This window comes from Felis catus, chromosome B4 (assembly GCF_018350175.1).
Source record: "Felis catus isolate Fca126 chromosome B4, F.catus_Fca126_mat1.0, whole genome shotgun sequence".
Classification (NCBI taxonomy): domain Eukaryota; kingdom Metazoa; phylum Chordata; class Mammalia; order Carnivora; family Felidae; genus Felis; species Felis catus.
Genome location: NC_058374.1, coordinates 124,401,155 through 124,423,609, shown reverse-complemented (window position 1 = coordinate 124,423,609; position 22,455 = coordinate 124,401,155). Strand labels below are relative to the sequence as shown.

At 50.5% G+C, this 22,455-nt stretch overlaps 1 protein-coding gene and 1 long non-coding RNA gene across 5 annotated transcripts in view; one reads left to right on the top strand and one right to left on the bottom strand.

The window, feature by feature from the left end:
• Positions 1-11,567, bottom strand: part of CHST11 (carbohydrate sulfotransferase 11) — a 267,881-nt gene extending 256,314 nt beyond the window's left edge. Inside the window, exon 1 of one of the 4 annotated variants that reach the window (XM_045062253.1) lies at positions 9,917-11,567. In XM_045062253.1, coding sequence (XP_044918188.1) covers positions 9,917-10,034 — 118 coding nt within the window. In that variant the 5' untranslated portion in view covers positions 10,035-11,567. The remainder of the gene's footprint in view (positions 1-9,916) is intronic. The other 3 variants (XM_045062254.1, XM_011284184.4, XM_011284185.4) reach the window with 3 other exon arrangements.
• On the top strand, positions 4,775-17,024 carry LOC109501755. Its single transcript, XR_002160018.3, has 2 exons — positions 4,775-5,215; positions 16,960-17,024. It is a non-coding gene; the product is annotated as an uncharacterized LOC109501755 (long non-coding RNA).
• Positions 17,025-22,455: the final 5,431 nt, after the last annotated feature.

Sequence of the window (22,455 nt, the reverse complement as noted above, 5' to 3'; positions counted from 1 at the left end):
CCTCATCTGGGCATCCCTACTGCAAACTGCAGTCCCCAGGCTGCTTCGGTTTCATATCCTCCTTCCTTGCCTTACTGTCCTTCTGTAGCACTTGTCATCATCAAACATACTCTATGTTTTAAACATGCATTTGATTATTGTGTCTTCCCCGAGGAGAATGCACCGCGAGGACATGCATTTTTGTCTGTGTCCCTGTCATATCTCCAGCCCCCGAACAAAGCCTAACGCTTAACAAGCATTCAACAAAAACATCTTGAGTGATGTCCAATGGATACAGTAGGTGGCCAAGGTCCAAAAGCTGGTCTCTACACCGCAAATTCTGTGCTCTTTTCTCTATAGCGAATTCTGTGCTCTTTTCTCTATAGCGAATGACCACCGGACGATGACAATAAAGGGAAAATGCGTCAACCGTTAAGAGATGTAAAGTGTGATATGACAATACTCCCTTGGAGGGGCCTTTGTGTCTTCCCCCTTCTAGGATTCTTTGAAGTTAACAGCTTCAGGCAGAAGCCCAGTCACCAGCCTGTTCCAACTTGAGTTGCCTTTGTGGGTTTTCTTCCCGAGGCGTTTAGGATAACCACTCACAAGACTGAAATGGACTTCAACACCCACATTACCAGGTTTCTTTATCCCTACCCGAACCTGCCGGAGTCAGAAACGAACTTCAGGTGATACTGGAGATCTCAGTGCTACCTGTCCTCCTTACCTACAGTCAGACTCGGACTCCCCACTACCAGACCAAGCACGAGGTTACTAGCACCCTGACCCAAAGTTGGCTGTGGCGGGCCTAACAGTCACGGGTTATACTCGCGACAAGTCCAGACCTGGAGTTCCAAAGTCTAGTGGACACTAGGGCCCTGGGAAGGCAACGCTACGTCTTTCATTCATATTTAGTCTAAAAAAAGACCTTTAATGTTGAAAATAGAAATCAACACAAACACTTCCACGTAACCCATCGTAACAACTTAACATGCCTTTTGTGAAACACAGGTGAGGGTGCCTGGGTGGCTCAGGTGAGTCAGTGTCTGACCTTTGATTTCGGCTCAGGGGTTGTGGGATAGAGCCCCACGTCAGGCTCTGTGCTGAGTGTGGAGTCTGCTTTAGACTCTCTCTCTCCCTCTCCCTCTGCCCCTCTCCCCCACTCAATCTCTCTCTCTCTCCGCCCCTCTCCCCCGCTCAATCTCTCTCTCTCCGCCCCTCTCCCCCACTCAATCTCTCTCTCTCTCCGCCCCTCTCCCCTGCTCAATCTCTCTCTCTCCGCCCCTCTCCCCCGCTCAATCTCTCTCTCTCTCTTTCTCTCTCTCTCTCTCTAAAGAAAAAAAGAAACACTGGTGTCATGAGGAGGACGATGGAGAGCCACAAGGTGAAGGGACTCTGTGGCTGTTTCCGTGATCTCATTGCTCCGGCATATTTCATGGCTCGCCATTTACAACGAATCGTAAGTAGGTGTACAGATTATATTATCTACTTTCACCTAAACCAAGCCTCACAAAATGGAATGGAGGCTTAGAAAGATCCCCGCCAAGAAACCACAGCGCACGAATACTCACAATGCGCACACACTCCTCCGAGTCTCCATCTGCCACGTTACAAGGTAAAAAGGACGGCAGAATCGGAGTGCAAAGGTGTCGGCCAACAGAATTAACCAGAGGATAATGAACTTGTGGTTTTACAATCACTACTCGTAGCAAGTTTAGAAATATCCTCATGCTGGATATTTAGATGACGGTGGTAATACATATAAATTATCTATAAACAAAACATATTGGGAATGACTCCTCAAGGATGCTTCACCAACAGTGTACCAATGTGTGGTGGACTACTGTGGATGTTTGCTCATCATCCATTCCACTACCCCTTCTTCTAGAAGGCCTTCTTACGCTGCAAAAGCCATACTTGGCCAGGCTTTCTTGAAGCCAGGGTTCTGGCTGTGAATTTGGTTTCCCCAAACAGAAGCACTCACTCAAGACTTAGAAAGCAGACGTGAGGGGCACCTGAATGGCTCAGTTGGATGAGCATCTGACTCTTGGTTTCAGCTCAGGTCATGATCTCACAGTTCATGAGTTCGAGCCCTACACTGGGCTCGACGGTGACGGTGTAGAGACTGCTTGGGATTCTCTCTCTCTCTCTCTCTCTCTCTCTGCTCCTCCCCCACTTGCATTCTCTCTAAATACATACATACATACATACATACATACATATACTTAAAAAAAAAAAAAAAGACATGAGGCAGAGACCAACTTCCTGCCTTCTGGGCGGTTTTTCGCAGGCTAATGTGGTGATGGGGACAGGAGAGGTTTTACAACAGCATGACAAGGTCCTCCCTCTGTCCTTCTGGGTGTCAAGAGGCAGCTGCAGTGGGGAATCATTCCAACGCTGGAACCAGGATTTCTGATCCCTGGTTCTCAGTAGCCTCAGTTTGTTCTCAGACTCAGGAGTTCCGGGACAGTCTTGGAGACAGACAGCTGCACTCCTGGGGGGTCGGTTTGGAGCAGCCAATATAGATTTGTTCACAAATAATTACATGTACTATCAACTGGGGCTCCTTCCTGCAGACTCAGCGGAGAGCCCTATGCCTCCAGCTGCCCCCAGCAATTTCATAAGCACCAGATCCCCTCCATTAAATACCCTCTGCTTAAAACACTTAGACCATTTTTTAGTTCCAGCTCTGAACTCCGAATCCTAGTAGAGCAGGAGAGCAGAGAGATTTAGAGGACAAATGGAAGAGACCACCCGGAAGCTGTCTGGGCCTGGCAAAGCAGCCCAGCTCTTCCCTCTGGGCTCTAGACATTCAGGTAAGGAGGGGACAGGAGGGAACAGGTGTCTTTGAGATGAAATGTTTACTCTTGTTTACTCTTGAAATGTTTACTCTTGAAATGTTTCCGAAGGACCTCTGGGCCAACCTCAGAGACAGAATCCGTGCCCTGATAAATCTAAAGAAGAAGGCATGCACGCGAACAAACAACTACATTTCTAAAGGGCCAGAGAAATTATAAAGGCCACGTGAGCTCAGTGGCCATGAAAGAAACTAAAATCCACACTGTGATAGTCTCCCCAAGAAACATCTACACCTATTTCTGTTGGAACTTCCAGGGTCGAGCCCCGGGTTAAATAAGTCACTTCGCCACCCTTCCCATTCGGGCTCTTCCCGACCCCTATCAGTTAACGTAAGAGAGATATGAACTGCAAGCCCCAAGCCTCTGAAAATGGGTACGAGCTCCCGCAGGCACAGCAGAAAAGGCTTATGGGCCTACGTGCTGGCCAAGCCTTCACGAAGCCCACAGTCAGGGCTGATCAGGCACTTCTGGGCCCTCACCTGGAGCCTGCGTCTTAGGGGGATGCCCTTTCCCATCACCTTACTAAGGTCACGGGGTGTGCCGTGGTTTGCAAAAAGTACCTTCCCAATTTACAGAGGTGGCCGCCTCCGAGGGCATCAACTCTAAGACAATGGCCACTCTGTGTCCCAATGAGAAAGAACAAGCCTGGCCACAGAAGCATGGCACGGTGCCAAGAAGCCATCGATGACGACACCGTCAAAGGTCATCGCTACGAAATTGCGAAAAAAAATGAGTCTCTCAGAATGGAGGGAATACGGTAATTGATGGGGTTAGGGAGCAGAGGAGCCCCGCCCCAGGACCCAGGCCTTCCACGTCCAAATCACCAAGCCCCCAACCCAGTCCCTCTCTACGCCCTTACTGAGTGTCCGCAGAAGTCAGGGTGCGACCGCGCTTTGTAGTCGTGAATGCCATGGATCGCACCCCGAACGTTTTGTTGAAGACTTGCCCAACACCAGTTCCGTTAAAATGTTTCTCAAATCTCTTTTACCACTTTGTGGTCTGGGGGGGGGGGGGGGGGCGGGGTGAGGAGAAACGGGATTAGTGCAGTGACCCCTTTACCAAAGCTCAGGACCAGCTGCCCAAAGATAAAGGTGCAAGTAAGAAGCTTCCTCACCTCCCGCCCAGCCTGCCCCAGGCCCCGCAGCAGACTCTGCTCCCGCCCCTTCCCTCTGCTTTGAACACTCAGTGCTGCCTGTCTGGCAAGTTCCCACCTCAGGGGCAGGCCTCTGCTGCTCTATGCCTGGAACATTCTCCCTGGGATGGACACGTGGATGGCTCCTTCCCTTCCCTGAGGTCTCTGCTCTCCAAGGTCATCCCACCAGTGGCATTCCCTAACTACCTTTATATTCAAATGCAAGCCCCGCCCCCCATCTATCTCTCCCTGCTTTGTTTTTCTCCACACCACCTGACAGGCCTACTTTTTTTTTTTTTTTTTTTTACTTCTGCATTTGCTTCAAGTCTGGCTGTAAGTTCCCTGGGGGCCAAAATCCATACTGAATCCCCCAAGTGCCTAGACCCACCTCCAGGGCCTGGCACCGAGTAGAAGAGAGAAAGACAAGAGACAGAGAAAAAAAAAAAAAAAGCACAACTCAGCTTGTAAATTTTGATCAATCATATTTGATCTCAGATGCGTCAAATAAGCTTCCGGGAATTTTTAATTGACAGATCAGACTATTCAATGACCTCAGAGGAAGATGTGCCTTCCTCTTCACTTGTGATAAAGACAGGGTCTCGAAATTCAAGAGAAAAGAAATGAAAAAGAAAAAAATGAGTACGCAAAACAATGCTGGTTTTTCCAAGAATTTGGGCTTACATGCCTGCTGGCGATGACTTTCACAAGGCCTTTTTCACCTACCCTCCCCAGGTTAAGGAGGTGGGTCTTGTGGGTGGATTTTAAGAGGGGGGAAAGGGTGGGGCCTGAACTTGTAAGTGTTTGACTTCCTGTTTTCAAACGGCTGTGCTGATAGAGCTGGTCATGAGCAAAATGGCTTTCCAACCAGATAAATCTAAACCGCAGCCCCTACTGCTACAGGATGGATCCCCACGTCCCCTGCCCCACGGACATCTCCAGCCACCCCTCCGCTGACCACCACTTTTATTTCAGAAAGCAATGAGATGAGAGCTCCTGGGCAGTGGCTGTGACTGTTGGAGGAAACTGCCTATGTGTATCTGTCTCCTCTTAACGCGGCCATGACAATGTCTCACCGAGGTGCAAACGTTTCAACCACCAAAGGGAGTCCCCATACTGGACAGGTCTTAGCCTTCAGTTATTTAATGCTGCTTTCAGGATTCGTAACAGTCTCCTACTTGAGACCCTCCTGCTGCCTTTGCAAAAGGAAACGCCAGAGAGATAACCTAAGAACCGGCCCTACAAACTGGTGAGTCCAAATTCATTTCATGTAAAAGCAAAAAGATTCTTGTGCAGTTTAAAAAAAAAAGTAATAAAAATGATACAGGACTGACATCCTGCAAAGTGGGGCGGGGGGCGGGGCGGGGGGACGGCAGAGACATATGCAAATCTATAGATTAAAAAGGTTGAGGTTAAATGTTGTCTTTAAACATAATAACTAGTCACCATAATGATGCACTTGTCTAAAATACATCAAAACAGGTACAAAAGGCATGATATAATCTCAACTTTTTTTAACATATATATTCTATAATACATAGAATAAAGCACCTGTTGCCTCTGGGTGGTGGAATACTAAATGATGGTTTCTCTTCTACACTTCCTAAATTTCCTAAAATGAGCACATATTATGTTTACAATTAGATTAAAATCATCACACAAAAGCACTGCACATTCAATCTAATCAAGTACAAGTACAAAGGGGTAACCCAAGAAGTCTTTAAATAAAGGGTATAATCTTTCAATACCTTCGACCAAGGCAAAGAAATCCCAGGCAACAGTGAAAGTAAACATACGGCAGGAGGAAAAAAAAAAAGAGAGGAAGAGAAAGGGAGAGAAAAGGCTTTCTCCTCCGCAGGCTTCTTTTCTTTGAACAGGAGATTTCGAACAAAACCACAATCCTAGGGAGCACACAAAAGGAAGGTTCGGAGGAACTCTCTTCACAGGCTGGGCACAAATGCAGCCCCGGGGGCCTCCTCCCCTTTGCTTTGCAGAGCACAGCTCCATCAAAGCCCAGCTGTCCGGGGCAGGTAGGCAAGACAGTTTACTGTACAGGACGCACGTTTACAGGACGCATTTGCTGATGGACGCGAATGTGTGCAGAAACCGCTAGCATGTGGTTCCGTCCTCACCCACTTCAGGGGCTGCTCACACCCACAAAAGGGGTTTGTCCTGTGGACGGCTTTCTTCGAGTCAGTGGCTAATGGAGGCCAAGCTCCCCCAGTACCCAGGACACCGAGCAGTGCCCCAACTGCCTCATACCTCGGGGCAGCAAATCTAGGCCGCGGGAATGCTCCACCTGGGGTACAAAGACTTAAACCAAATTCATGTGTGCGGGCGCTCTCAGAGACCAGGAAGGCAGGGAAGGGTGCCCACCACACGGACCCAGACTCACAGACACAGCATTGTTGGCAAGGCTTGATAACGTTCTTGAAAACCAGAGAAGCGGGTCTTCTGGAGATGAGCTATTCGTGCTTTTCCCCAGCAATTATTTTATTGGGAACCTACTATGTGTCAGGCACTGCGTAAAACACTGGGATTAGGATGGGGCTAAAACCTGATCCCAGGGTGCCTGGCTGGCTCAGTCGGTAGAGCGTGCGGGGCTCTTGATCTTGGGGTTGTAAATTCAAGCCCCACACTGGGTGTAGAGATGACTAAAAAATAAAATCATGGGGCACTGGGGTGGTTCAGTCGGTTGAACACCATACCCTTGATGTTGGCTCAGGTCAGGATCCCACCGTCATGGGACCAAGCGCACAGCGCCCCCCCCCCCCCCAGCCTCTGAGCTAAGCATGGAGCGTGCTTAAGATTCTCTCTCTCCCTCCCTCCCTCCCTCCCTCCCTCCCTCTGCCCTTTCCCCACTCATGCACAAGCTGTGCACACACTCTCTCTCTTAAAAAAAAAAAAAAAAGACATTAAAAAAAAAAACACCTGACATAAACAAGGACTATAACTCAGATGTCAGAGATCTAAAGAAAGCTGCCTTACTGACAAGGCCCACTTCTCCTGAACCCTCCAACCAAATTAAAGATCAACTACTCAAGTTTATGAATTGCTTGGGAACTAGAAAAGTACAGAAGACAATGGGCCCCAGATTAGAATCCGAGGGAGAGACAGCCAGCCCTCCCATCGCCAGCTGTCTCCTTTCTTTTTTCTCCCCCACCTCTCACACTCCAGGTGTTCTCAAGGTACCGATGAAGCCCGGAATCCATTTCTTTCGGAATACTATTTTTCTATTTCAGATACAGGAATGTGGAACTCCTACCGGAGGGCTCCAAATTTTTAGCAACAATCTGTGCCATGGCGTGGTCCCTTATGCCTCTCCCCGGGTGATCTTTCAAGACTGAAACTGCACAGCCAGGCCAAAGGATCATCCCACCAATGACCCCAAATCCTCAAAGAAGCAGAGATCCGGCTAAGTTTTAAAGAAATTCAAAGTAGTACAAAAGATTTAGCATCAGCTGTCATCAACCGTGAAGTTTAATAAGATGGGGGGGAGGGAGAAAGGAACATGTTTAATATTGATTTCGAAGCATATTTTTATGGCCCATGTCATAATAAACTGATGGCGCGGAGTTTTCGTGGAACCATACGTAATTCAACATAAGGAAGACCTCTCAATTGGACCATCTTCAGTCGCACACTCACTAGAAGGTATTGACAGTGGAACTTGCTATGGGCTGGGAAAACATGTCAGGAGAGAACACTCACATAGATATGAATAATAAGCAAATGCCATTTCTTAAAAGGAAATGGGGCCAGGAAGGGAAGCGAAGGCTGAGAGCAGAGGACAAGCTTCTTCCTGGTGTCTCTGGTTAGAAAGTTATTTCCGAATTCTCAGACAAGAAAAAGCACCGGCTGCATGAAAACCATGGCGAGTGGGGGTATTATCAGTACCTGGACGACTAACAGGTACGGAGAAGTTCAAGTGCATTCCGCATGGAGACTAATATCCGTCCTGTCCTTGGCATTTCTGCAGACAATTACCCGGCATGTTCTGTCCAGGCAAAATTTTAAGCGGCCTAAACACATATCTGAAGTCTAGACCAAACCCCTGGGCCCTTTGTTTAAACTGGTTGAGCCCCAGTGCACTTGCACGTCCCCCAGTCCCCCGGTCTCTGGGGCGGAGTCTGGCCTGGCCTCCAGGATGCTGCTGTCTGTCTGGCCTTGCCCACTGGAACCACCGCACCGGCTGCCCAGAACATAAGCGAGGTCCATTTTTAAATTCCCTTAGAAGTTTCCCAACCACCGGTTTGGGTGAGGAGACAAACACGGCTGCAGTTTGCTGACATGAAACTAAAAATACCCAACTGCAAACAAAAGCCATCTTTTACAAGGCTGGCTCGGATGTCCTGAGGTTACCAGTGGTAGCGTCAGACCATATCCTTGGCCGCCTGAACAACTGCTCCAGGGCGAGCCGGGCAGAGGGGCCGCTCAGTCCCCGACGCTGTCAAGGAATCTCACACCCGCAGCCTTGCCTGATTGATGGAAAGAACAGCTTTATTCCTCTGCCACCCACCCAAACGCAAGCTAGAAGAATTCGGGGCTGCGTCTGCTGAAAGTGTTAGATACATACACACTGAAAGGAGAACGCGGGAGGCAAAAGAGAAAAAAAAACCAACCCCATTTCCCTGGAAGGAAATGTGTTTCCAACTCCCTCCTTGCAATTATAAAAGCAAATTATTGCTGTGGCTGTACTGAGAACGGCAACTCGGAGGCGTAAAAAAAAAAAAAGAAAGAAAAGAAAAAAGAAAAAGAAAAGAAAAGAAAAAGAAAGAAAGCGAAAAGGATTTCGGAGCCAATGTGGCCCAGTGGGAGCCGGCCAGGGGTGAGGCGGGGGTGTGGATACCACGGCTCCCCGGGCCGAGCCGCGTCACCCCGAAGGCTCCTCGGAAGGTTTTTGTACCTGTTGGGCTTCGGGGTCGAGCAGTGAACCCCCGGCCGCCGCGCTCGAGGGCGCCCCTCCCTCCCCAGGTCCCAAACTTTCCTTAGCGCCTTTTGGAAGGGGCGAGCCTCGATCCTCCCCCAGTCCAGATTTCAGATGTGTAACTTGCCTAAGCTACAGAGGGCTGGGGGAGGGGCTCACTGCCACACGCCCCGGGGCCCTCCGGGGGACTTCAGATGTTCGGAACCCAGGAGAGGGGCAAGCAACCTGACGGTCAGTCCAGGACCGGGCCAAAGTTTCCTCCAAAACTGCCGCGGCCAAGGCGTGACCCAGGAGCAATGACCAGCGCAGGGTCGGGAGAGCCGCTGGGGTGGGGGCGCGGGGTGAAGGAAGCCCCAGGACACCAGCCGCAAGGTCAATGAGGAGCCAGACCCCGGGGGCAAACAAGGGGCGCCTGGCCCGTTCCCCAACCTAGTGGAGAGGCAGTGCGGGGCACCAAGCCTCTCCCAACACCTCTGCGCGGCGCTGAGCCCCGGACACGTGGGAGCCTGAGCCTCAGGCTCCCCAGCAGGGACTGGCGACCTCGCCGGGGCGCACACCCTTAGCCCCCAAGCCCCCAACCCAAGGAAAAGGCAGCGCGCCCAGGCGCAGGGCGGCCGCCTCCCGGCGCCTCTTTCATCCACGGATCGCTGCATCCGCGGGGAGTTGCATTCTCTTCAAACCGGCCCCCCACGTCAGCAGCTGCCCACAACCTCTCTACCTTGCTCTGCTACCTCGCAGACAGACAGACAAGAGACACAAAGAAAAAAGGGAGGAAAAAAAAAAAAAAAACGCTCCCCCTTGCTCCCATCCTCCAGCCTGGAGCCGGGAGGAAGAAGAGGAGAGAGAGCACGTCTTCTCTCCTCCTCTCCATCCCGACTCGTCCTGTCCGGGCAGCAAGGAGTCCCGAGGTGGCTGAGGGAGAAGAGGTAAGGTTGGAATAGGCAGAAACCAGGCGCCAGCGAGCGAGCGAGAGCGCGAGAGAGAAGAAAATATCCAACAAAACCACGCTAACGCGCCCCCTACCTGGGTGCAACATACTTTGGAAATAGAAGATGACCAGGATAAAGGATCCCAAGCAAGTGGCCAGCACCATCCGGCAAATTCTGTTCATCCTCATCACTTCCAGCAGCGCCGGCTTCATGGCTTTGTCCTGGCTGCGGGGACCGGGGTGTCCGGGAGGCGCGCCCGGGGCGCAGGAGCCGGGACCCTGCCGCGCGGAGCGGAGCCCGGGAGGCGCAGGGCAAGGGCTGGGCAGGGCTCGGGAGGGGGACGATCGGGAGGGCTTCGCGGCCGCTCTCGGAGCCCCCAGCCCCGGGCAGGGGTACGGAAGGCGCCGGAGTTGCTCTGGAAGTGCCGAGATGCGTGGACCCGCCGGCTGCGCGCTCCTGCTCCTCCCGCTGCTCCTCTTCGCCTCCCCGCCGCCGCCTCCGCTCCCGCCGGCGGCCGCCGCTGCCTCCTCGCGGGCCGGGCGGCTGGGGTGCGAGCGCTGGTGGTGCCGCCGCCGCCGCCGCTGCTGCGCTGGCCGCTGTGGCTGTCGGACGGGCCCCCTCCCTCCGCTCCAAAGGCTACTTCATTGCGCTCCAATGATCTATATATTCCGGGCTGGGTTTTACCAAATGCAACTCGCAGCCCCCGGCGAGGGGAGGGCGCCCGCGGAGAGCCGGGAGGAGGGAGGGGCCGGAGCGCCGGGGCGGAGCGTCGCGCTCCCCCCGCCCCTACCCGGGAATTGGTCGCGTCCAGCTGTTTCCCGGGGAGTGCGGAGAGCGCGCCGCGCTCCCGCAGGGTCCCAAAAGCCCTCAGTCCCCGGCCGGGCTCGGCCGCCGTCTGGAGGTTGTGTCAGCGTTTCCATGACAAAACCCGGAGGAAAAAAAGAAAATGCGAATCAAATCGCCTCGGTGCTGCCACCCACTCCTGCCGGCGTTCGTGGAGGGAAGTGGCAGGGAGCGAGTCGGGCACCGAGAGCGTAAAGGGGGCTGGTGGTCCGCGATTGTTTAAAATCCCTGGACGAGGTGATGGAGAAGTTGCCCCTGAGCCCCCAGGGAGCGAGTGCCCTTTAGCCGAAGCTTCAAACGGGCGGTTTCGTTTTTTTTCTTTCAAACCACTCCCGGGCTCGAGCGACGCTTTGGAAAGGGGTTAGAAACGGCTGACTTGGGGGTCAAGGTTAGGGAAACTGCACTACCCGCGGGGGTCTGGCGACCGCCGAGCTTTCCCGGGGATTTGTGCAGAGTCTCTCCCTCAACAAGGCAAAAGGGACTGGCTTGCGGATTTTAAAACTCTGGCTTCCCGGAGGGTAGAGCTCCCTCCAGATTCTCCCAAGTGCACACGAGTCCCAGAGGGTGGAAGAGAGAGGTGGCCCCCACGAAGTCACCGTCAGCCGAATTCAAACAACTGATGGAAAAATCCAGCCGGCCTTAGCACTGGCAGGTAAATGGAAAGATGGCGTTGTTTTCCTGCATTGTGGGAAGTAATTTACAGTTTCCAACCCCATGCATTTAAGTTGGTTAACAATCGATCAAGTGGATACAGGCTCATAGTGCAGACGTCAGTGGCTCACCTACCCCGTTCTAACTTTTGAAAATCGGCGACTACGACGGTCCACTTAGCTACTACCCAACATTGAAGACCTTGTTCTTCTGCCCTTCATGGTTTCTGTAAGCAAAGAGATAGGGGCTGTCATGTTTTATTTTCCTTGTAAGTTTACATTGGGTTTTTTAAAGTTAAAGGATTATTTAAATTCCAACAATTATATTTATGCGGGGGGGGGGGAGGGATGTCATTGTAAAGACTACTTTTGTGTCATATTATCAAATTATTACTGCTATTAACTCAATAATGAAATAAGAATATGTCTTCCGATGCCGCTCAGATAATAGGCATTTGATAAATACTTATTGGGTCTGAATGCAAGGGGCATTACCCTCTTCTCAATACATCAGAGACACAACTTGTAAATAGACACATGCAGTGAAACCTGCGTGGACAACCTCCAGAGTTTTCCTCAGAGCCGCGTGATAGGGAAAGTAACAAAGTCAGCAGCCTTGCCTTTGATTACAGAAGATAATCAGTGACAGCACAATATTTATGTAACTGGTCTGTACTGTATTAACTTGTAGTCACTTGTGAATGAGCTGCTTGCTAAAGGCTGTGGAGCTGAACAAGCTCCGGGGCAAAGCCACTCTTCAGTGATTCTCCCCCAGGAGCCTGGGAATGGGAGTTGAACACATGGCCACCCACCCCAACCAAGGCAGGGATTCTTTGCAGGGATTTCACTCCCGGTTTTACAGAGCAGGGAGGGGTCACCCACCTGGCCTCTGGCCTTCCAGGGCAGAGCCCACACTGTACCTGGACAAAAGTCCGGACGTGCATAAGGCAGTCTGGGAAGTCACAGAGCCAAGGGAGAGATCAGAGGTGCATCTCTGGTGGGTCATGGAGGGCTGAGTTGGCCCACATGGTGGAGAAGGTGGAGAGCCGTGCCCAACGTCCATTTTTGCATTCCCACAATCACTCAAGAAGTGGCCCAAGCATACAGTGAGGGGTAAGGCTATGTAGGTAAACTACCACCTCTTCCAAGAAGCCTTCCCCGATTTCTTGCCTGAAATAGCTTCTTTCCTCTTTGGTGCTCTGAGCACTAGGTCCAAACCACTCTTGGGCCACTATACCCACTAGGCCGGGTTTTCCTCACCTCTGTCTGTCTCCAGTCCTCAGCTTAATGACTGGCACTGGGTAGGTACAGATAAGTCAGAGATGGACAAGTAATGCCTTCTTGGGCTACAAAGTTAGGTTAGATCACCTCTGAAGTCCACAGGGAAGGTCAATGCTAATGGCCTGTGATTACGCACATTAGGGGGGAGGGAAAAGGTTCTATCTGTCTCCCTCATCACACTGTAAACTTCCCTACGTGGAGCGGAGTCATCGTTTGCTGTAGGTTGCTAGTCTCACAAAACTTTGTCACCTCTTTCACTCATGCTACATGCTGCACACTGAGCAGATAAAGCACGGCGTTGACTGATAAGACTGAGGAGAAGGGAGAAGATGGGATATTTTGAACTTTGAAGCAAGGATGCGGAAGAACTGCCTGTCAAGCCGGGGTTTTTGTTTTCCCAGCGTAGCAGTCAGGACAGGCCAGGTTAGGCTGCAGTGAAAACCGAGTCCCAACTTCGGAAGCTTAAGTAAGGCTCCCGCCTCACTCCAGCTCACTCCGCCACGCCTGCTGTGGGCCAGCAGCCGTCCGTGTGGCATTTTTCGAGGACGGGGCTGAAGCAGCCCCCACCTGGAACCATGCTGGTTGCAATGCCTGAGGAGAGGACGTCTCTGGGAAGTCTCGCCCGAGCAACTCAGCGAAGCACGCAGAAGCAGCTCACGTCACTTCTGCTCATCGTCTGTCGGCCAGAACTGCTCACAGACTGGTCCACATCAGAGGAGGTCAGAGCCTGAAGCATTTCGGGAACAGTCTTTCTGGCTGCAACCCCCAGTTGCTCTTCAGATCTCCTTTGCCCTTATGTTTCTGATTCCCTTTTACCCCGAGGGCTCTTGCACACCAGCACTGTACTCATCCTGGGACCTGGCTAAACCCTGGTGGAACGTTAGGCTTGAGACTTACTCTCCGGACGAAAACAACAGGCAAACAAAACCGGGGCCTGTCCGTTTCGAAGGCTGGTGTGGTCCTGAAAAACGTGTTGAGGAGACCAGTTCTATTTGGACGGCTGCTCTTGGAAAACTCACAGGCAAGGGGAAAATAGACGGGAAATCACGATTCCAGCTCGTCAGCAGTGAACCGCCAGGTATTTACCAAGCCCTCCAATACCTGCAGGCAGGGCTCTGCCTCGCTCCTGTGGACTACGCCTTCAATGGACTGTCTTAAGACCTTGCACAACTGGCGGCGTGACCCTTTCTGCACTTGGTCGGAGAGGGGAGTGGGCCCAGGGCAAGGGCAGACAGAGAGCTCTTTAGTATCCTGGGGAAAGGGGGGCTTGTCTTCTGCCAACATCAGCCAGGGGCCCCAGACTGGCTCCTCCGAGGACTGGCCTTGCCCGTTTGCATCTCTCTGGCACCACGGGCACAAAGTGCGCTCAGTTAACCAGAGCACAGTAAATATTTGTGGAGCGGAATCAAAACCACTTGCCCACAGCATGTGGCGATCTTAGGTGCGGATTTTCTACAGGTAGGTAAACCGCAACTACACAAGTGGGTTACTCATGACATGCCTCTGAGCGCAGACTCTTCTTCGCAGGCTTTTTAGACCAGGGTGGGGACAGGAGGAGAGGGGATGGGAGAAGGGGACGAGACAGAGAAGGAGAAAAGGAGAGAGCAAGGAAGAAGAGGAGGGAGACAGGGGTGGGGGAAAGAAATACGCACCATTATTCTGCTCACTCTGTGATGCTACCTTTGCCCTCTGCCCAGTTTAGGGCCCCAGAGGCTCGTCTCCTGCCCTTCCGGGGGGAAAGAGGGCCGATGGACCCTAGGACACTCCCCATTCCCGGTGCCCCCTGCATGGCCTCACCCACCCTCCCCACCCACGCGTGGCCCAGAAACCAGTTCCTGAGCTGCTCCTCTTCCCAGGGGGCCCTGCCCGACTCCCAAACTCCCATCCAGATGACCTGGAAGGAAGCTCTCCAGCTCCAGTATGATGGCTCCGCTCCCTCTGCCCGCCCCCATGCCCGACTCAGGGCTGGTGGCAGTGGAAGCCCCCCTTCGCAGGGCTCCCTCGGGCTGGGCCATGTTCCAGGCACTAGATATGTCTCCCCTCACCCCCTGCCTCCAGATGGGGGCCATTACTCCCCCCCCCCCCGCCAGCCTGAGGGATTTGATAAAGGCTTTTCTTGCAGAAAAATGTAACAGTAGGAGAGAGAGAATGCCAGGGAAAAAAGGGAGAGCTTTGGGGGAGATTCCTGAAGGGAGGTGAGAGTGCCCTCCCATCCTATGCCCTGGGAGGCAGAGGGAATCTGTACCAGGGGAAGCAGGAACCTGGCATGGTGGCCCCTGTGTCACCAGGGATTCCAGGGCCCCACGCATGGCATGAAAGCCACAGAGCCGCTGACCTGAGGGAGCTTGGAGGACAAGAGCAGCAGATGACAGGTGACCAGTGTGACCAACACAGGACCAGAAGGGACTCCGATGCTTTTGTGCCGGGGCCAGATGAAGACACTGAAAACTTTACGATTTCTCACTCCCACGTGTAATTCAAAATAGAAATCATATCAAGGCAGAAAATGCATTTGAAGAGGGCCAAGAAAGATCAATTTTTTTTTCTGATGTTTTATCTCGCGGCTTTAACACACAAATAAAACCTATCCGTTCTTAGGTGTATGGTTTGCCGAGTTTAGGTAACTACAAACGGTATATAACCTCCATCACTGCGATCAGGATGCAGAACATTTCCGGGGTCCGGGCAGTTCCCCCTCGTCCCGCGGCCGTCCGTCTCCTGCCCAGATCCTCGCTCCAGGCAACCACTGATCATCTTTCTTCCACCACGGTTTTGCCTTTTCTAGAATTCTATGGCTCTATGTAGCCTGCCATGGCTGGCTTCTTCCACTTAACAAAATTATTTTGAATATTCACCTTAATATGCAGTTCCTTTTTCATTGCTGAGTAGTATTCCATAGTGTAGATTCATACCGCAATCATCCGTCCAGAGGTTGACAGACATTTGCATTATTTCCAGTTTTGAGCTAACATGAATAGCACTGCAAAGAACATTTGCATGCAAGTGTTTATGCGAACAAATGTTTTCATTAATCCTGGGCACATACCTAGGACGCTTTTTTTAAGTAGGCTTCATGCCCAGCGTGGAGCCCAGCATGGGGCTTGAACTCACAACACTGACTGAAGACCTGAATTGAGATCAAGAGTCAGACACTCAATGGCGTGAGCCACCCAGGTGCCCCGTACTAGGACCCTTTATAGGACATGGCCTGCCTCTCCTCCAAAGTGACTGCTGTGCCCCCAGATCCCTCAAATCCTCTTCAATACATAGTGCTGTCAGTCTTTTTAACCTTAGCCACCCGGACTATGTAACAATCTCTCATGTTAGTCTTAACTGCCTGTCCGTGATGACTAGTGATGCCGAACATCTTTCCGTGTGTTTCTTTTTTTTTTTTTTTTAAGAGAGAGTGGGGGAGGAGGGCAGAGAGAGAGAGAGAGAGAGAGAGAGAGAGAATCCCAAGCAGGCTCCACGCTCAGCACGGAGCCCAATGTGGGGCTTGATCCCACAACCCTGGGATCATGACCTGAGCGGAAATCAAGAGTCAGACGCTCAACCGACTGAAACACCCAGGCACCCCTTCCATGCGCTTCTTAATCATTCACAAATCTTCTGTTGTGCAATATCTGTTCAAATCTCTTGCCCATTTTTAACGGTTATTTCTTTTCTTATTATCAGTTGTGATATTAAATTCTTCCTATATTCTGGATATGAGCCCATTTTCAGACACATGTTTTGCATAAATCTGTTTTCAGTCTGCTTTCCTCTTTGTTTTCTTTCCGTTTTTTTTTTTTTTTTTTAAGTGGGCTCCACACTGGGGCTGGAGCTTGACCACCCAACCCTGAGATCAAGACCTGAGCTGAGACCAAGGGTCAGACCCCGAACCAGCTGGGCCGCACCCCTCCTTTTTGTTTTCTTAACTGTGCTTTTGAAAAGCAAGCATTTTCAAAACTGAAGTCCGTTTCATCAAGTGTTTCTTTGATGGCTTCTGTTATTGTGTTCTGTGAGAGAAATCTTGGCCGAACTGAACGCCATCAAGATTTTCTCCTGTGTTTAACGGGAGAAGCAACATAGTCTCAGCACTTACGTTGGGGTCTGTGACCTATGCTGGGAGAATTTTGGCGTCTGGTGTGAGGAGAGCATGGAGGCTCATTTTTTGTTCATACAGATATCCATCCGGTTGTTCCCAGCATCACTTTATATTATTATCATTTTATCCCATGTTGTGCAATTAAAGTATGCCACATCAGGGTATCATCCCCATGTGATTGGTTTAGCCCTCAAGACGTTAATAATAGATAAGTTTCCAAGGATGTTCGAGAAATGAGGCCAGAAAAGCATAACCGATTTCATCTTTTTCTCCTAGAAAATCCTCTGGGACGCTGCGTTTTGTTGCCCCATCGTCTGTATCGTTGCATGAGGTAACAGAGGCAAAAGAAAACAGACATCTCCTTGGTCCGCCGACAGACACGAGGTTGTACCAGCACAAAACCTCAACGGACGGGCCCTTTTCATGTCATTTACTAAGGACCTGAGTGGATAATCAAAGAAATGCGAACCATAACTGCCCTCATCACAGTTCACAGGAACCCTTTTTTTTTTTTTTTTTTTTTAAGTTTACTTATTTGAGAGCGAGAGAGCACAAGTAGGGTAGGGGCAGAGAGAGAAGGGAGAGAGAGAATCCCAAGCGGTCTCCGTGCTGCCAGCGAGGAGCCCAAGAACTACTTATTCAATGTCTCTCAACCCTGTGGTCTTTGAGCTCTGTGAGGGGAGGGCTGGGGCCATGGCTGTACCATGTCTCACGTGACAGCATTAACATGGGGCAGTCTAGAAAAACCTATTAAGTGAAAGATACAACTTTTAACGGGGTGCCTGGGTGGCTCAGTCAGTTAAGTGTCTGACTTCAGCTCGGGTCGTGATTTCACTGTTCATGAGTTCAAGCCCCAAATCCAGCTCTCTGCTGTCAGCACAAAGCCCGCTTCGGATCCTCTGTCCCCCTCTCTCTCTGCCCCTCCCCTGCTGGTTCTGTCTTTCAAAGTAAATAAATAAAGTTTTAAAAAATTTATTTTGCCTGCATCCTGGTGGAAATCATAAAATATTGGCAAGACTCGTTGCCGGGAATGGTGTGGGGAAGAGAGAACCTTTATATACTGATGGTGGAAGTGAATATATATCAATACAACTTCCGCAACATTTCTAGAAAGTGACCCAACAATAAGTTGTCTAAAATCACTAAGTTACTGACTGAGAGAATTTGGATGTTCACGTACAGAGTTGTGCCCACATCACCTGTCTAGCAATTATGGTTTGGTTAAAAAAAAATTATAAAACTTCCATACAATGGAATACTGTTACAACCCAGTATGTATATATATGCTCTTGTTTTTTTTGTATAAGTACATAAACAAACATAATTATATTTATATATAAATATATGCATTTTATACAAGTATTAATAGTATTTCTGGGTCTGAGATTTTTTTAATTGATTTACTGCATTGTCTAAGTATTTTTTAAAGAGTACATATTATTTTTATTTTTTTATTTTATTGTTGTAAATTTTTTTAATGTTTATTTATTTTTGAGAGAGAGGGAGAGAAAGAGAGAGAGAGTGGGGGGGGGGGAGGGGAGAGAGAGAGGGAGACACAGAATCCTAAGCAGGCTCCAGGCTCCGAGCTGTCAGCACAGAGCCCGATGCAGGGCTTGAACCCACGAACCGTGAGATCATGACCTGAGCCGAAGTCGGATGCTTAACCGACTAAGCCACCCAGGTGCCCCAAGACTACATATTATTTTTAAAAAGTATAAACAGAGACGCCTGGGTGGCTCAGTCGGTTGAGCATCTGACTCTATTTAGGTTCAGGCCATGATCCCAGGGTTGTGGGATAGAGCCCCTGGTCAGACTCCTCACTGACCATGGAGTCTGCTTAAGATTCTCTTGCTCTCTCTCTCTCTCTCTTTCTCCCTCTGCCCCTCTCCCCTGTGCTCTCTCTCTAAAATAAAAATAAAGTTTTTTTTTAAAAGGAAAAACATAGCTATTTTCATTCAGAGGGGGGAAACGTCCTAATAAGAAGAGAATAAATATATTTCTTAAATTGTCAAAACCCAATTCGAGCCCCTACTTGCTGTATGAACCTTTCCCGAAATCTTCAGCCCACAGCGGTAGCTTCCTGCTTGGAAGACGCAAACCCCTTTCTCTGTAATTCGGTACTTCGACCCCGTCGTATAGCTGCAGAGTCGTGGTGAGCGGTGCCCTAGCTCTTCGGCCACACCTTGTGAGCTCGTGAAGGTTGATTTGGGGGACCAGTTGCCACTGACCTGATGCAATGCTGGGCACACAGCAGACGACCCGCAAGCACTTGCCAATTAATTTCCTGGTGCATTAGAACGGGCTTCCACGGTGTATTTACTGCAGGCCAGACTCCGCTAAGCATACTCCATGCAGCACCCCTAATCCTTGTACCAGTCACACAAGGCCAGCATGAGTAGCCCATCAGATAGATGACAAAACCGAGCCTTTGGAAGGATGGGGCACCTGGGTGGCTCTGTGGATTAAGCGTCACCTTTGGCTTTTTTTTTTTTTTTTTGCCCTAGGGTGGAGTGAAAAGCTATGCCTCTCAAGAGTTGTTGATGATCGTCTCTCTGGAGATGAAAGGGCTCGTTATAAGCCTGTTGACCCAAAAGTATTGGGAGGTGGCGGGGCATGGAAAAGAGGAATTATCTAAGTATTCGGTGTTAGACGTGTTTCCCCCAGGAACACTCCCTCATGTCATGTGGCCAGCCTGAAAAACGACTGTTAAATTTTTAGCCCTGAAGTGCAAAACTCCTGTCTGTCAAAGGAAAATGAACAAAGTTCAACAGGAAATTAAAAGATGGTGAAAGTATTCTTTGGAAACAAAAAAAGAAACAAGAAAGAGTTAAACCTCGTTGCTACAGGGAAAGAGCTCCTGCGAACGACAGCTAAGATGATGCCACCGAGACCCCAGTAGACAACGTGAACAAAAAACGCGGGTGGGATTCTTCACGCATACAGAGAGGAAATATAAATGGATAATAGAATATCGGGAAATGTTCCGCCTCAACAGTTATGAAGAGAAGCAAACCAAAACAAGAGGTCACCATTTTAGTCCATCAAATGAGCAAGGACGTGTGATAAATGACACATCTCCCTTGATCCTGGGAAGGGTGGCGTGAGAAGGGGGTACACTCACATCTCTGGTAGAAGCAACGGGAATGACCCCTTTGGAAGCACACGTGCCCAGCAACGGGGCCGAGGCACCAAGCGTGGTCACTGGGAGAGTGCGCTCCAGCGTCAGGCAGACCGAGACCTGCCGTCGACAAGTCACGTAACTTCTTCGAGCCTTAGTTTCCTCATCCGTCAAATGGAGACGGTGATACGTATTTTTTTGAATTGTGGTGAGGCCTACGCAGATCTAAGTCTGACCAATCACGGGCACCCACGGCCGCATGTCGAACCAAGAGCTTCTGATGCAGAAGAGCAGGGGCTAACGTCTAACGTTAACGTCTAACGTCTAACACCGAATCCCTGCATCTGTTCCAGGGAGAGCACGCAAAATCCTGTGGCGGTGGCAGTGGGGGCCCCCCTGGACCGACTGTGTACTGGGATTTGGGCCATGTTCCGCCTCCTTTCTTCCTGTGATTTTTTTTAGCTATGTCCCAGCCCTCTTAGCATCTCTCTGAGTTACCCATCAATCTTTCAATAAAGTCCTTCTCCACCCAAGTCACGGCTGGTTTCCGTCGTCTGCCACGAAGAACTCTGAATACACCGATGACAAAGTATGGATGGAGACGGCTGTGCCACCAACATCATGGGGGAGCCGGCCTGTGCCCCCTTCCTGCCAGGCAATCGGGTTTTCTAGATACACCGTGACCGGCACGGCCAAATCTGATGGGAGCTGAGGTAGGAGGTGGATGCGGAGTCGCGTGCGTGCACAAATCCCAGCTCGCCTCTAACCACCGTGTAACTGCTGTGGACGGATCGTGTCCTCCCAATTTCTCACGCAGAAGCGTAATGCCCAATGTGCCTGTGTTTGGAGACAAGGCCTTTCAAAGGTGATTAAAGGGGGCGCCTGGATGGCTCAGTCCGTTTGATGATGGCTTGGTCAATTGGTGAGCCTTGAAGGCTCACTCTTGATTTTCGCTCAGGGCATGATGCCAGGGTCATGGGATCGAGTCCCAAGTTGGGCTCTGCACTGGGCATGGAGCCTGCTTAAGATTCTCTCTCCCACCGTCTCTGCCCCTCCCCTGCTCCTGCCCACACACACTCTCTCTCTCTCTGTGTCTCAAAAACAAAAGGGGGGGGCAGTTATCAAGGTTAAATGAAAGAATAAGGGGGCACTCGGCTGGCTCAGTCAGAGGAGCATGAAACTCTTGATCTTGGGGTTGTGAGTTCGAGCCCCACACTGAGTGGAGAGATTACTAAAAATAAATAAATAAGTAAAAACTTAAAAAAAAAAAAAAAAAAAACAAATTGTAAAGGTGTAGCCTGACCCCAGGGCTCAGCCTCTCTGCATACAAGCCAAGGAGAGAGACCTCCTAGAAATCAACCCTGCCAGAACCTCAGTCTTGGACTTCTGGTCTCCAGAACTGTGGGAAACTCAATGTCTATTATATTATTTAAGCCACTGAGTCTGTTTGTTACAGCAGCCCAGGCGGACTAATAATACAGTGGCTGTGGGTGAGTCCCTTCCAAGAGGGTGCTTGTCACATTTCTAGACACCCCGCATCTTTGAGCACTCCACATTGCAGATCCCTCCCACTCCGGGTAGGAGCCGGAACGGAACATACGCTCCACTCCCAGCATGCCTTGCAGCTAAAATACAGCAAGTGACCTTGCTCAACCCATCAGACACAGGTGCTGTGTGGCAAGGGCAGAGCCACAGGGGTCTGGCTCCTTTAGAGGAGCTGCGAGTTCACAGGATTCGGTCCCACATTCATCCACGTGAACCTTGGAGCCTGAGCCAAGTGACAGAGTATTCATCTTCTGCGGCACCCAAAACCCGTGACCACACACTTGGTGGCCTCAAACAACAGCAATTTATTCTCTCACAGTTTTGGAGTCCAATAGCTCAACATCAGGGTGTCAGCAGGGCCACCTGCTTCTGAACATACCAGAATAGTTGCCTGCAACTGAGAACTCTGATTGACACATACTTGACTTTCCAGCCTCCGTTTTCCAACTGGAAAACGCAAAGAATAATGCATATTTCTATGTGAGAGAAGCCAATCTGAAAAGGCTACACGCTGTATGATTCCAACAACATGACATTCTGGAAAAGACAAACCGATGGAGGCAGTAAAATGATCAATGGTTGCCAAGGCTTAGCAGGGAAGAAGGGATGAACAGGCGGAGCCCAGAGGATTTTTAGGGCAGTGACAATGCTCTGTGTGGTTCTACGATGATGGGCATATATGTCATTATACATTTGTCCAAACCCATAGGATGTATACCACCATGAGTGACCTGAATGTAAACTATGGATTTGGGTGATCATGATGTGGCACTTGTAGCTTCATCAACTGTAGTAAATGTCCCACTTGGCTGGGGAATGAGGGTCATGGGGAGGCTGTGAGGCATGTGAGGGAAGGGGCATATGAGAAATCTCTGTATCCCCCCCCCTCAATTTTGCTGCGAACTTTAAACTGCTCTAAAAAAATTAGGTCTAGGGGCGCCTGGGTGGCTCGGTCGGTTAAGCGTCCGACTTCGGCTCAGGTCATGATCTCACGGTCCGTGAGTTCGAGCCCCGCGTCGGGCTCTGTGCTGACAGCTCAGAGCCTGGAGCCTGTTTCGGATTCTGTGTCTCCCTCTCTCTCTGCCCCTTCCCTGTTCATGCTCTGCCTC